The 15,217-nt window shown below is 47.8% G+C and overlaps 1 protein-coding gene across 1 annotated transcript; it reads right to left on the reverse strand.

Moving 5' to 3' along the window:
• Positions 1-2,363: 2,363 nt before the first annotated feature.
• Positions 2,364-14,946, reverse strand: ENC1 (ectodermal-neural cortex 1). The gene is made up of 3 exons (XM_004608517.3): positions 14,496-14,946; positions 9,116-10,925; positions 2,364-4,900 (listed from the first exon to the last, which is right to left on the reverse strand). The coding sequence occupies exon 2, from the start codon at positions 10,910-10,912 to the stop codon at positions 9,143-9,145; it is 1,770 nt and encodes a 589-aa protein (XP_004608574.1). The 5' UTR covers positions 10,913-10,925; positions 14,496-14,946; the 3' UTR covers positions 2,364-4,900; positions 9,116-9,142.
• Between the last annotated feature and the right edge of the window lie 271 nt (positions 14,947-15,217).

Below are 15,217 nucleotides of genomic sequence, written 5' to 3' on the forward strand. Positions count from 1 at the left end.
ATATCCCAGAGAGGCAAAGAAGTACAATCGAAACAACATCTGCACATGTATGTTCATCGCAGCACTGTTTACAATAGCCAGAATCTGGAAAAAACCCGAATGCCCCAGAACGGATGACTGGTTGAGGAAACTTTGGTACATCTATACAATGGAATACTATGCAGCTGTTAGAAAAAAGGAGGTCAAGAATTTTGTAGTCAAGTGGATGGGCATGAAAAGTTTCATGCTGAGTGAAATGAGTCAGAAAGAGAGAGACAGACATAGAAAGATTGCACTCATCTATGGTATATAGAATAACAGAGTGGGAGACTAACACCCAAGAACTGTAGAAATAAGTACCAGGAGGTTGACTCCATGGCTTGGAGGCTGGCCTCACGTTCCGGGGAAAGGTCAACTCAGAGAAGCGATCACCAACTACATTGTAGTCGAAGGCCATGTGGGGGAAGGGAGTTGCGGGCTGAATGAGGGCTAGAGACTGAGCACAGCGGCCACTCAACACCTTTATTGCAAACCACAACAGCTAATTAGAGAGAGAAAACAGAAGGGAATGCCTTGCCACAGTGGCAGGGTGGGGTGGGGGGGAGATGGGATTGGGGAGGGTGGGAGGGACACTGGGTTTACGGGTGGTGGAGAATGGGCACTGGTGAAGGGATGGGTTCCCAAACTTTGTATGAGGGAAGTATAAGCACAAAAGTGTATAAATCTGTAACTGTACCCTCACGGTGATTCTCTAATTAAAAATAAATAAATTTAAAAAAAATAAAAATAAAAATAAAGTGACCCTTAGTTCACACTCCAATTAGCCAAGTGCACTCGCACATCCCAGTCTCTTCTTCCAGCCTAACAAAAATCACATTTTTTTAAATGTGAGATGGCAAATGGTCCTAATTGGAAATATTCCTCTCCTAGATTCGGAGGACAGCTCAGGAGTCACACAGTTGGACTCCCGGTACTATGCTCTCCATGCCCCCTGGTCCACATGCCCCAGCAGGTCTATTAGCACTGGTAACTCCCAACAGCACTGGGCCCAGCCCTGAACTATCTACCCAACTGGCCCTGTGACTGAGCACTGCTTGGGAAGCCCCCTCTCTCCACCCCACACTCCATTATTTCTTTGAATGTTCATGTGATCGTTCGGTCTTTGTCGATGGAAGGCAAGTCTCCTTAGGTGGACCTTTTAGGAAAAACATTACTGTCCTGGGGAGACAAGGTGCCATCTGGCAAGCACACATGATACTGTGATCAGCTACCAATCTGTAAGCCAAGGACCAGTGGTGATTGATGCCCAAGATCACAAAACAGAGACAGGGAGTGATCTGAATAAACAAATGTGTTCCTGTTGAAGATTGACACCTCTACTTCTAACTACTTACTTTCCCCTCCTCCCTGTCACTGGAGGGTCATACAGGCTTTCCCTCCTCGATGTCATGGGTGGGGGGTGATGGTGCGGGAAAGGGTCATACAGATTTTCCCCTTCTCTGTCACTGGGCTGGGGGAGGGGGCGGTCATACAGTGTCAGCAGATTCTATAGGCCATCCCAACTGGTTGCCTGGGACCTGGGCACTCCCTTTGCTGTACAGGCTTGGCTCTGGACCAGCCACTTCAGTGTGGACCTGAATCATCCCTCTGTCAACCCTGAGGCATCTGCTCTGGCATCTTGGTCTAAAGCCAATGGCCAACATGGCACTGAGCCTACTTCTGAGTTCTCCCACGTCTCTAATTAGGTCGTTTTTCTTTTCTACTCAAAAGTTTACACCCAACATTGCTCTTCACACGAGAGCAAGGGGTCAACCCAAGTGATCATGGAGCAACTCACTGTGGAGTGATTCTAAGATCCGGGAGCAGGGTTCACCTGGCCTCACACTGAGCCTGCTGGAAGGGTGGCATTCCACAAGGAAGAAGCCAAGTGTATCCAAGCAATACATTTGTGGTTTCCGGTACTCTTCGGGTTAATGACATGCACATTTCCAGTCCTGTTCAGTGATTTCTAAAGGTACTGTCAGCTAAAACAGAACGGAATCTGAATTCTAATCACTCTTCTCATAAGTTTCTTAGCAAAATAGAACCCACACAGGACTATACAATCAAAATTCCTCCTAACACAAAGTATCCTATCTTACTATCTCATGATTTGATTATTTTTTATATTCTGTGAGCTATGAAAGGAAGTTAGTTTTGTTTGACTTAAAGACATGGTCTAAGAGCTAAAGAATTTGATGTGCAAAACTGCTTTTCTACATATCTTTGATGACATAAACAGGGAAGAGAAAATGTGCAAAATGATCCTTTTTTTTTTGAGTACATTAGGCACACATCTTTATAAAGTCTAAACTGATCTTGTATTCGAATAAAGACCCACACAATGAAGAGAAAATCTCTAATAATTTATTTGACCTTCAGTTTCACATTGTGAAAAAAAAATAACAGTTTTACAAAACCTCAAAAACATAATTGTAGCAAACAAACACATATGAACATGAACACTTTACTTATTCAACTTACAGAGTTCTGTACGTGAACCACATACTCAATAACCAAGAGGGGGATATTATTCAGCTCTAATCACTCTTATTCAGACAGGTGTCAAGCCCAGAGAAAAGGGAGCTACACCATTATACCAGAAGTGGAAGGCTGCCCTTTGTTACCTGTTTCCACAGCAACCAGTCCATAGAATAAGAAGAACCTTCTCTGTCTTATGCCAAGGTTTTTGTGTGCACTGTGCTGTTAATTGTATTTGCTTCAAAGTGTGGGACGTTTCACAGGGTGAGAATGGTCAAGTAGCGAGTCCAAATGCCGACATCAATTCAAAGAGCGGGAATCCAGAAAGTTCCCTGCAGGCTAGGGGCCCACCCGGACCCTGGCTCCCTCTGGCTCACACAGAGTCAATTAATAGAGGATTCAAGGGCAGACCACAACTTTGAAACAGCTGCAGAAATTTCAACCAGCTTTCAGAAGCCACACATCTTGGCAGATTTGCATCATGAACTACAGAGCTGTGGCTGCTACAATATAGACAGGGACCATGCTATGCGGCCCGGAGATAATTAGGCATTTGCATTGCTCAGAACACTTTGAGGACTGACCACTGCAAAGTATGACCAGCCTTTTATAATGGACCATTAATTTGGGTCCCATGTACTCATGTGGCATGGACAGACATGTACAATTAACCTAAAGTATTTGAATGGAGAGAAATGTTAAGGATTTATCTGTCATTAGTTGCAAAACACACTCACAAGGTAAAAAGGTTGTTAGCAGTCAAACCCTATTTTCTAAAATACAGTAATGTGAGAAACATTGACAAAAGCAGTGCGAGTTGCAAACGTGGGTCGTCCCCAGACCTATGTGAGTCTAGCACTAACACCTATCACATCACGTATCTATTAAACGAGCACTCAGACTAGCAAAAGAATGTATTCACAAACAATTCCCAAGGGTCCCAGAAAGTGTCTATCAGCAGGGGCCACAGTTTACAATGCATTGGGTATTTCCAGGGCAAACATGTCCAGTTTTGCACTTATTAAATATACCTAAGGGTCAGCACTGAAGTATACATCGTGCAACTGTGAATACTGTCTTGGAGACCTTCCCGAGAACGTCTAGCATGGCGAAAGAATAAAGATGGGGCAAATCCAGTGAGTGAATTTAATTTACATCTGGGATCTTCGTTGTGTCCCATCAGCTGTGGTTCTGGAAAAGCATTCTCCGAGGGTAATAAATAGGTAAATAAATAAGCTTTGGAAAATCTTTCCCTGTGCCCTATATACAGAACTACTCCATGGCACTTTCCAGGATTTCAGGATGCTAGGGGGAAGAGGGGAAACTGCAAAGGGATTTGGTCCTTTCCTAATTTCAGTAGTTGGACTGAATTAGGTAAATTGGTGCGAAAGGAGAAAGGCAGAGGGAAGCCCCCACGTGCCCCATCAGCCATCAGTCAGACCATAAAACCCCGTTAAAAACCGGTGAGTCCAAATCAAGTGGCCTCCCTGCTTTCTCTAGTTCCAGGATGTAATTTAAAGTTTCTGGTGTAAACCCTTCCCTGTCTTAACATTTATAAAATGTACCCACCCCACCCACCCAAACCACCCTCCAGTTTATACGCCAACTGTAACTCAAAAAGTTTCCATTTTGTGCAGCAAAGCACGTCTCAACAGTCACAAAATGTGCAAAACATACAACCATTCACACAGGTCCGTACACGTGAAGACAACGGTAAGCATTGTTTCAGCATGCAGGCTTCAAACAATAAATAGCTAAATCTACAACACGTTTCTTAACAACCAAGGGAAAGTTAAAAAAGTCACATATAAATAGAAAAGAATATCTACTAAACGGCTACCAACATTTCCCCACTGTTCAGGTTATCTTCCCAGGAAGCACGCATGGTGCCTCCCCGATTAGCCGAGAGACCGGGAGTCCTCCTTCTGCAGCCGGCCCAGCCAGCTTCCCCTCCCGGCCCCCAATTGGGCTTTCAATCTCCAACAGCAGCTGGTGTGGAGGCTTCAAGCTAGCTCCTCAAAGGGAGGTGACAACCATTTCAAATTTTACACATAAATGGCGGAGCCCATGGAAATCAAATGCTGAATATGGTACAGCCAGGGAAAAGGTCCGGCTTTTCTCTCCCTTTGAGGGGCTGATTAACGCTGACATTAATCCACAATTACAAGACAAGGACTAGATCACAGGTTCACTCATTCATATTTAAACCATGTGCGACTTGCACTGAAAGTCCCGCCCCTCCCCCACCCCCTTCCTTCATGTCCAGTTGGGTCATTTACAAGGTGCAGTGGATCGCGTTCAAATCTTGGAGCAACTTCTTTTCCTCTTGCTTCTTCTCATCATTAAGTTTGGCCTCTCCAGAATAGAAATTTCATTGTGTCTCGGCAAGTGATAAAGTGAGCTAAGGGGGGAAAAAAAGCAACAAGAGGAATGATTGATTAGTACCTTTAACACCTTAAAACAAACCACCCAAATAACCAAGCCCCCCCCCCAAAAAAAAATCTCAGAACAGTGCTGGCCAGTGTTCTTTCTAAAAGTTTAAATTCCATGTTGAGTAGGAACTGTGGAGAAGTAGGTGATGAGCTTGCCTTAACTGATGGTTAGCATGTACCACCACGGTTCACACATGAATGTGGTTTTAATTAAGAGCCAGCGTTAATGTGTTACACACACACACACACACACACACACACAGCTGTTTAACAGTTGGTATCAGTGTTTTAAATACATAAACACAGCCCCATGCATACATGCATGCATATGGGTGGCCCAATACAAACAATGGCATCCACAGAAGGACCTTCAACTCTTTCCCTGATATATGTATGTTCAAGTGCATGTCTAGATGTGGCCTTACGAATCATCACCTGCTGCTTCCCTTGGTCCTATTCTTCTCCATGATTAAACAGAGCAACTTCAAAACACTCACCAGAGGGTCAAAGGGAGTCCTGTGCACACCCTCCTCGGCCCATTTACCATAACGGATTCCAAATTAAATTTATTCGCCATAGAAAAGGCAGACATATTAAACCTCTGATTTAAATGCATCTCTGCTATTCATTATGGAAGAAATCAGTCTCGCTTCCTTTCACATGACAACATACCCAGTCTCAATAGCCCCAAGGCTGGAGTTTTTTCTCAAAGTGCATCCATCCACACTTCGGAGGCACTGACTGTGATATGCTGAAAGCTACTATTTTACAGAACCTACTGACCGGGCTGAAGTTATAATCTGAAGTTATAATAAAGATACAGTGCACTGAGACATATCTATTCCAAGGGAACCAGCATTCCCACCCAGGACTCACTCTGCCTCACTCCCCTGATTCTACAGAATTGGGGAGAACTCCTGCTATCCACACAGTCACCCCTCATGGGGCACATTTCCAGCCCTCCATCAGTCCTCTGCATGCTGACTGCTTTCACTCTAAGCATAGATACAAAGGGAACTGAGGAGGGGCCTTTCATTACTTGCACTGAATTTTCCCTTTTCTGTGTAGACTAATTCATTTCATGAGCTGTTTCTTTTGGCACTTTCCTCCCAGTGATTCACGCTTTCAAGGCATTCCTTAGACTACAGTGTCATCCCCTATTCTCACCTCTCTGGAACCTATACAGCAAAACTCGGTCAACGGAACAGAACAATAGATCCAATCTGGTAACAAAAATAACAACATAAAATTTCAAGATGCTACTTAGCCCAAAAGGGTGGGGGTGGGGAGACTATGACAACTCACCAAAAGAAGCAAAAGTAAAATGAAAGTCCAAATGCTGTCAGGTTGGGGCCACACAGCACCATGAAAAGGGGAAAGCTACAACCAGTAAAGTTTTGTCCTCTCCGCACACCACAGAACAGCAGGAAACAGTTAAGATCCCCTAGGTGGATGAGTTTGAAACCACGGGGAACTCTGCATCAACAGTGTATTAGTTCAGTTAGCACTTTTGGAGAAAGGAGCTGTCACACAAATGTTTGAGCAGCCCAGGCCTGTTGATCCCTACCCAACACTCTAAGTGACTTCATCTAGCATAAAGGTTTTCACGCTACCCTGTGTGCAGTAAACTTTTAAACCCACCTTCTCCCTGCCGGAAGCAGCAAGGCTGGCTTTGATCAGCCCCATTCACTCTGCTCTTTAAATAGGCAAACCTGGCCCTGTCAAGTTCTGTTCTTACATGCTTGACTCTGGCTGGCAGCAACAGGGGCCAAGAAAGGATGTTATTTCACAGACAGTCTCGAACTTGATTTGCTCCCTTTCCCAGGGACTGCAGGAGTATAATTAGGCTCGAATACCCTGGAATAGGGTGGATTCAAGTGTTTGCCAACATACTCAGGGCTGAGAAAAAGAGGCACCAAAAACGAAGCAGAGATGACAAGCAAATAGTGGCCTAAGAAACCTCATTTTCCTCACCACACCGGAAGCTCATTCTACAGCTAAGATTGACAGTGAAAACAGAAAGGAAACCAAGTATTGAACACTTTAAAATCCAGAAGGGTCAGGATTCCATTGTTTAATATTAGTACCAAATTGTATATGTGGTTTCTTCTCTTTCTGCCTCAACTTCCTTGCCTTGCTAACCCAATCAGTCAACCATGTCTAGTCTGGGGGTGACACCACCGTCAGTGGCAATGTTTAAGGCTCTCTATGCAAATACTGTCAGTTCTGGACTATCACTCAACTTAGTGGGCTCTTAATTGATGCTTTTGCCTAGGAAGTTCTTTAAACCTGCTTTAGGGTTGAGTCATGCATTCATATCGCAAATGAAATAACCACTTCCAGAGCATTTGTTTATTCAGGATTACTGAGATGCCAGCAAGGCTGCAAAAACCAGTTTGGTGTGAGACGCTGTTAGCCCAGTTGCTCCTCAAAGGAGGTTTCTGACTATTCCTACTCCTTTGAAGGCGTCTCATTCCAAGGAAACATTACATTACTAAGAATTTCGCTAACTGTAATTGGTTGAAGAAGATAACTGGAAAAGAAATGAGTGTGTGTGGTGGGGGGAGGATCAAAAAGAAAGTGAGGACAATTTTAGTGTTTCAAAATTAACTGTAAGAGAGAAGGAAAGAAAAGACGAGTCCAAATTCCTCTTTGCTTGGCATGGCATGATCCTTAGATTTCCCTTTTCCCCTTTGAAATTCCCCTTCAAAGGTGTGAAACATACCAGGGAAAACAGAGCCAAGAGTTTCCAAGTAATGAGTTAATTTTCATTATAGTTCCTCCCAAAGCAGAGTTTTTATTTTCTTCTCTTATTATTAGTAATAGAGCCATGAATCACCGAACAAATCAACACATTCCATGTTCTCTGTGCTCCACTTAGAAAGAAATGCTTAAGTGATTCCTGAGGTCAATCCTAAGAACGCTTAACAGTGGCGAGGCAGCCATTAGCCTCACGAACACTGAACTGTGTAGACCTATTAATTATTTGAGCCAAGAGTATTATATACTCTTAAGCACACAAGACAACCATTATGTACTCAGATATATGACACAGAAACACAACTTTTGTTAGCCCCGACAATAGGGTCAGCCTGTCTGATTAACTCTGAAAGGCTGCCTGCAGTATGGGCAGCTGAGACTGCTCCGGGTATGTGCACATCAAGACCCAATTTTAGACAATGCAGGTGCAACTTTTTATAAGACTGACCTAGATTTCCCTCTAACGTTAATAAGTGCCCTTAAGGGGGCTATTTTTGAGGGGAAACATTTAATGAGCAAATAAACTATTTAGAGAAATCAGGCAGAAATAAATAAAAGCTTTCCATTTTTCAACCCTACTCATTCCAGGCAAGATTTGAAAAAGTTCCATGTAAGCATCAATCAGTTAGATCTCTTGGTAGTACTAATAAGGAGCTCAAGTTTACTACATGCATCCGATACTCAGGTGTTCAACTCTGGATCCAGGATTATCTGGATGGAATTCTTCAGCCACCTGACTTTGACTTTGGGGTGAAGTACTTTGGGTTTAAAAGAGAGGCCACACCCAGAGGAGCTCTAGGACCACTTGGTGCTAAGGATCGAACTTGGGCCATATATGTGCCCTAGGGCCTAGAGCCTTATCTACAGCCCCTCAGAAGGTGCTTCCCCTTGAAGAGCAGTAGTTTTTTTTCATCTAAAAAGAACTTCCAGTGATACCTTGCAAGGTTGTCTGAGAATGAAATAGAAGGATCCGCATGAAAAGCACAATCCAGCTCTCCAGGTCGTGGAGCTCAGGAAGCATCATGAACTTAGGCGTTCTCCACCTAGTTGTACACTTTGAATCATCTGAGAACTTTCCCAGAACATTACTGCCAGGATGCCACCCCAGAATAAACGAAACCAGATCTCAGAGATGGGAAGTTCTCTTTTTCAGAGCGTTTGAAGTACTTCTATGAGATGAATTATTCGAATCACACAGCACTCCACACACACACACACACACACACACACACACACACACACAATTACACAGCCAGTTTCACTACCTGAATACTTACACTGAGAGCTAAAACAGCACTCCACACACACACACACACACACACACACACACACACACACACACACACACACACACACACACACACACTTACACAGCAAGTTTCACTACCTGAATACTTACACTGAGAGCTAAACCCACCTCTTACCTCATGCTCACTCTCCTTCGGTCTCATTTAAGATGGCAGATGCTTCCAAGTGCTGACAAAGGCGGTGGGAATCAGCGAGTATGGGACTGTGGTTATACTGTTCCACACGTCTAAGGTTGGATCGTAGCAGTCCAGAGTTTTGCACCGCTGAATGCCGAAGTATCCTCCAACCACGTAGAGTTTGTTTCCGGAGGCCACAGCATGGCAGCTCATGCGTTTGGCTGTCACGTCTCCCACTTTGGTCCACTGGTAAGTCTCACTGTTAAATTTATACGCAGAGCAGGCAGAGAACTCTGTGTCTCCCCCCATAATAAAAATCTGGTTCCCCAGCACAGCTGCCGCGGTGTAACGCCAGGGCTGGGGACAGGTGGCCGGGACCGTCCACCTGTTTTCACACTGATCGTAACACTGAACCTTGGGGAGCTTGTCATGACTGACGCTGGTACCTCCGAAAGCAAACAACTTGAGTTTGGCGCTCACTACGGCTGCGTTGCTCACGCCCTCTCGGAGGGGGGCCACCATGGTCCACTTGTTGGTGGCAGGGTCGTAATGTTCTACCTGCTTGAGAGAGACAGAGGGGGAAGCCGGGAGGCAGCCTGTTGCAGCCGTGTGCCCCCCGACCACATACAGGCAGTGCTTCAGTTCAGCAGAGCCATGGCCAAACCGGGCCACCAGCATGGGCGCAGCCTTAGACCACTCCTCATGCAGGGTGTCATAGACCCAAACATCTTTTGAGACCCCATTTTCAGACCCCCGCCCCCCTGTAATGTACACTTTGCAGCCAATCGCACATGCGCTGAACTCTTTTCTCGGGCTGGGGATGTCAGCTTTGGGAATGATCTCTTTGGCCTTCTGGTCGACTAGGTACAGCTTGTCACACATGAAAGTCTGTCCTCCCAAGAGGAAGAGGGCGTGGCCCGTCTTCCTCGGCCGGGCGCAGAGGCTCGTGACCACCCCGTCGTTCTGCAGGATCTTCAGTTTGCACCTGATGGCCTCTTCCACGATCTCCTTGCTCTTCCGCTGCTTGGTGATGAGCTCCTCCATGGCCACGTTCTCCATGAGGTAAATGGCCGGCAGGAGCGCCAGCCTCACGGTCTGCAGTAACTCGGGGAGGTAGCAGTAGCGCTTCTTCAGGTCATAGCTGATCCAGTTAATTGCAGACTCATACACGAGCCTTTCATCTTCCGTCTCCAGCTCTTCGCTGGACAAGAGCTGCACGACCATGTCCTGGGGCAGCTGGAGGAAATCTTCGTTCTTCCGGATGGTCTGGAAATTACTGAGACACATCCTCCAGGAGAGTTCGTAGAGCTTGGTGCACTGGTGTGCGTCAGAGAGCAGCAGCATGCCTAGGCAGTTGGTGGGATGCAGGTTCTTTTCCAGGAATTCGGCACAGGCATCCCGGATGTCTTGAAACTCCAGCATGTCGCCCGCCTCCAGGAGCGACTCCGCGTTCTCTTCGTTGATGATGACCCGAGATGAATATGCATAGTCCAGCAGCAGCTCCAGGACTTCGGGGTGGATGGTGTTGTCGAAGTTGACTTCGCTGTCTTGGCTCTCTTTCAGGCCACCACTGAACATGGCCTCGAAGTAACGGCTGCAGGCGGCCAGCACGGCCCTGTGACAAGGGAAGGTCCTGTTCCCAGCATGGAGAAGGACGTCGGTGAAGAGGCGCTGCTGGCGAAGAAGGTTCAAGTGCGTGAGGACGCTGTCGGCGTAAGAGGACTTATGAAACAGATAGATGTTAATGGAGCCACTGCTGGCCCGGGACTTGCGGTTCTCATGCACGCTGACTGACATTTTGTTTCCACTCCTAAAACAGAAAACAAAAACCATTAAGCCAAGCTCCCGATGCTTGGGACAGCAGAACAAAAGCAAGAACATTCTAGGGAGCACAATGGGGAGGAAAGGTAGCCTGGCAGCTTCTGTTCTCAGGAGAGGGTGACCGTTTCTCTCCACAGGGAGGACTCCCTGGACAGAAAGGCTTTCAGTGAAGTGCTGTTGGGCTATAGGAACTATCCATAAAATCAGGTTTATCTTGGAAAACCTGATTGCCAACTCTCAGAATATGGAAGTCCTCGAGCCCGTAAGTCAGCAAAGGCCAAAGAGGAGGAAGGTCTTGTTCTCACAGCACTGGCCCACTGATTCACTGCTGGCCATTTAAAATGCCAGGTCTTCTGCTCTCGTAACGCCAGGAAGGGCATCGTTTAATACCCTATGCAACATAAAGCCATGTGTAAAACAAACACCTACTAATTAATTCCATTAAGAATTCCTTTGGTAAGAGCCACTCTCTGTACCTACAGTATAAATTGGAAATGGAACACTTAAATCAGAGTAAACGTAGGCCAACCTCTGCAATAAGACCTTTGTATAAAGGTCGCAAATAATTTCTAACCAGACACTTCTACAGAGCCCTGATCAGCAGGTTTGGTGAAAACACCAAATCAATTCAGACACAATCACTACGCATCCTAGTTGCACTGGAGAGCTTCCAAAATGAGGATTTGGTAGAAGAGAGTGCACATGGATCTTTGGCACCCTATAAATCCTTAGAGCACAAAGCCAGGTTTAAGTAAGCCTTGGGCACTATCAGGTGTATACCCCCCACGCCCCACACCAAAAACTCCAAAGCAAGGATTTGGGCACAGAGATGGCACCTTTTGAGTAACCACCTTTGGAGACCATTTTTCCATTCTTCATGCTTGATACAAGTTCTTAGAAAGATGGTCACCAAGAACAAAGGCTCTCTGCACCCCCTTTCTTTAGATTCAAACCAAGACCATTCTTTGAAATCTGCCAACACTGGCACTCGAATTTAGGGAATTGCAAATGCCAATACCGCACTATGTAAATGCTAAGACACAAACAAGCATGCATGTAAGTATATAGCTCTGCACGTGTGCAGATCTTGCCAGCCATTGTTTGAGCCCACCCTAGATTTGCTGACAGTCTTGCCATCCTCAGTGGTTATGCTGAAGCCGCAGCAGAATCTAAGCTCTCCTGGGCGTTTTTTTCAAAAAAGATAAAGGCCTAGGTTAAAATATTCAATCACATGCTTTCCTCCCCTTTATCCCACCTTTTTTGGTTACTTCAAAGAAACAAAACCTTCAAAAACATGCTTGTCAAAGGGCTCCTGAGGAAGTTGTTTATCACTTGGGCTAAAACCATGTGGTTACAGTATCTGTTCCAAGGCAGAACTCCCTCCAATCCCTCCCAGCGCAGGACAGCCAGTTCTTAGAGCACAGCTAGAAGCATCGCCTCCCATTTCCTGGAACCCTTCTGATAGTCTTTAATTTATAGCCCAGGAATTATTCGTGTAAGTGTAAATGAGCTACTGACCAGGGATTCATGATACTGGAAGCGGCAGCCCGGCAGAGAAAGCAACAAAGCAGGTTGCTCGACTTGACAGGGAGGCCTCATACCATTAGGTGATGCAACCTGTTTTCCCTTATTTTTGGAATGTAACTTGTGTTATGAGTAAACACGGCTTAGTGAAAGAAAGTAAGCAACAAAGTCCTAGGGCTCTGCACTTGGCACACTTGACAAAGCACCCACAAGATTCCACAGTGACTCGGAAGATGACAATGACAAACGGTGAGAAGCCATGCCTCACCCCTCCCTCAAGCTCAGTTGCCACAGTCTCGTGCATTTGAACCAACATCCAAGATGAAAGGAAACAAGACACAACCCAACGAGAAGGAATCAGACTTCCTCAGACGCATGGGACTAGGGTCCCTGACCCTCAACTACCATAGTTGTCATTTGAATGGTACATCCGGTCTCAAGTATTTTGAGGAACACGATCAGCCCAGCTCACATACATATATACACCTCTACGCTTCGTACAGGAACAAGCAGTAATTCCAAATGGGCAGTCACTCACACACATCCGTGTTTTTGTTTATTAAGGAATGCTTCCAGAACAACCTGGAAAGCCGTTTGGGCTCAGACTCTGGGCAAACACGGCTCTCTGGCTGAGGAAGGAGGCTCCCCACACCAGGTGCAGAAGCCCAGAGTGTCAGCACAGCTAGCTGGAGTCACATGGGCCCTGAGCATTAGATTCTGCATGTGGTAAAAACAACATTCACAATCAGGCTTCCACTTAAGAAAACAGCCGGTTTGGAAGACCTTAGGACACAGGATCTGCATCACTCTGCATCCTGTGTTTAATCTCCTGCAGTCTCCAGGTTGGTCCTTGGACACTATCCAGATGGCGCACCACAATGCAAAATGCAAACCCAACATCTGATTAAAGGAGAAAGTAAACTTCAAGACTCAGGGGATGCAACCTGCCTTCTAGTTTAAAATTATGCAAACACCAAAATGCCAGCAGAAACCATTTATTCAATCACTAAACACACCTTTAAACCCACCCCCTCCCCCCAATGTATCATCTGGCATTTTTTAAGATCACCACGGTAATATTTGCATGCCAACGTAGTAGTGGCAAAAAAAAAAAGGCGAAAAGCTCACATATATTTAACCTGCCTCTACGCAGAAAAAGGAAAAAAAAGGGCTGCTATTACGGAGAACATCAAAAGAGCTTCTAGTTACAGTAAGTTCAGCTCTCTTGCTGCTCAGGCATAGGCTTCTCTTGCCTTCACCCCAGAGCATCCAGGCACATTTCTCCACGGGTTGTAGCTGATCCCCACGCGATCAGCAGAGAAACCGGCAGATTTTCTGGGGCACTTCTGTTAGGGGCATTTCTGTTACTGATAACTACGGCACCTTATAAAGATCTTGTTAACAACATACCACCCTCTGTAACATTCTTACCACTTAGCACGCTGGCCATGTCCGTGTGAACCACACCAAATTGCACGTCGAACAAGTTCAATGGTTCATCCTCACCCCGCCCACCGATTCCCCTCCATCGAAACGAATAATGTGGAAACTACAGCCCAACAGACTTGCAGGAAACACTGATTTTTAGGAAACCAGTTTTCATTCATTCCTTACAGGCGTTTCGCCGCCGCAATGAATGTGCTCCCAATGCCGAGGGGAGTGGGTTTAGAAAGCCCAGCGGGCGCCCCCCCACCATTCTCCCCTGGGTGGCCCAAACCACCCCGTGCCCTCCTCCCCAGAGGCGGCGAGACATCCTCCTCCGGGGAAGCGCCTCCGATCGGTCTCCGCTCCCCGCGCGGTTCGCCCCGGCCCCGGCTTGCCAGCAAAGGGAGGCCCACGGCAACCACGGAAGTCTCCGACCCAAGAACGGCTCCCACCGCCACCCCGCTAGCCCCCCAACTCTTCCCAGCCAGTGCCCGAGCTCCCGGTTTCCGGCAGCACGCACACCGGCCGGCGAACACACCCCCCGCAGGCCGAGCAGCCCCGGCAACCCGCGGCGCCCGCAACAGGTCCGGGCTAGTGGGGAGAAACTTACAGCAGCCGCCACTGGTCTCCACGCACAAGCTCAGGCTTAGTCTCGGTCCCCGGCAGGAGGAGGAGGAGGAGGAGGAGGCGACCCGGCGGACGTCTCAGCACCCGGGAAAGGCGGCGGCTGCCCGGGAGAAAGGAGCGCGCATGTGGGGGTGCAGGCCCCGGGAGACGATCGCGCCCCGGGAACGGGCTGGCCGCGGCGCCCGGCTACCAGCGCTCGCTGGGGCGCGGCTGGGTTCCCGCACGCCCGGGACTCGGGGCCCGCGATCCGCCGAGCGTCTCCCGGAGGCGAGAGGCCAAGGGGAGCCCGCGGCCGCAGGCGCCGCGGAAGGAGGCGGGCGGTGCTGGGCGCTCGGGGGCGGGCGGGAGGGAGCTCGACTGCGCCGTGCGCGCCGGCGGCCGCCTGGCGTCTCCACTAGGTCTCCGCAGCGCCACCGCCGTCTCCTCTAGGGCTGCTCCAGCCGTCTGCGCCGGGAGGCCGAGCGCCGGGCTATAAACGGCGCTGCGGAGGGGGGGGGAGGAGGGAAGGGGAGGGGAGGGAAGAGCGCGTCTGCCGAGCCCCAGACACTGAGGGCGGGGGAGGGGGGAGGTGCGTGAATGCAGCCCGGGGGTGGGGGTGGGGGGGGTGGGGGACCGGGAGCAAGATCAGAAGAAGTGGGGGCGGGGGGGGGGGAAGCGCGACTTTGGGGGAGTTCGTGGAGAGAGGAAGCGGGGGAGGGGGAGAGA

This window comes from Sorex araneus, chromosome 1 (genome assembly GCF_027595985.1).
Source record: "Sorex araneus isolate mSorAra2 chromosome 1, mSorAra2.pri, whole genome shotgun sequence".
NCBI classification, from domain to species: Eukaryota; Metazoa; Chordata; class Mammalia; order Eulipotyphla; family Soricidae; genus Sorex; species Sorex araneus.

Bases quoted from the DNA above. Each gene is read 5' to 3' on its own strand.
- ENC1 (XM_004608517.3), bottom strand. From the start codon at position 10,912: ATGTCAGTCAGCGTGCATGAGAACCGCAAGTCCCGGGCCAGCAGTGGC.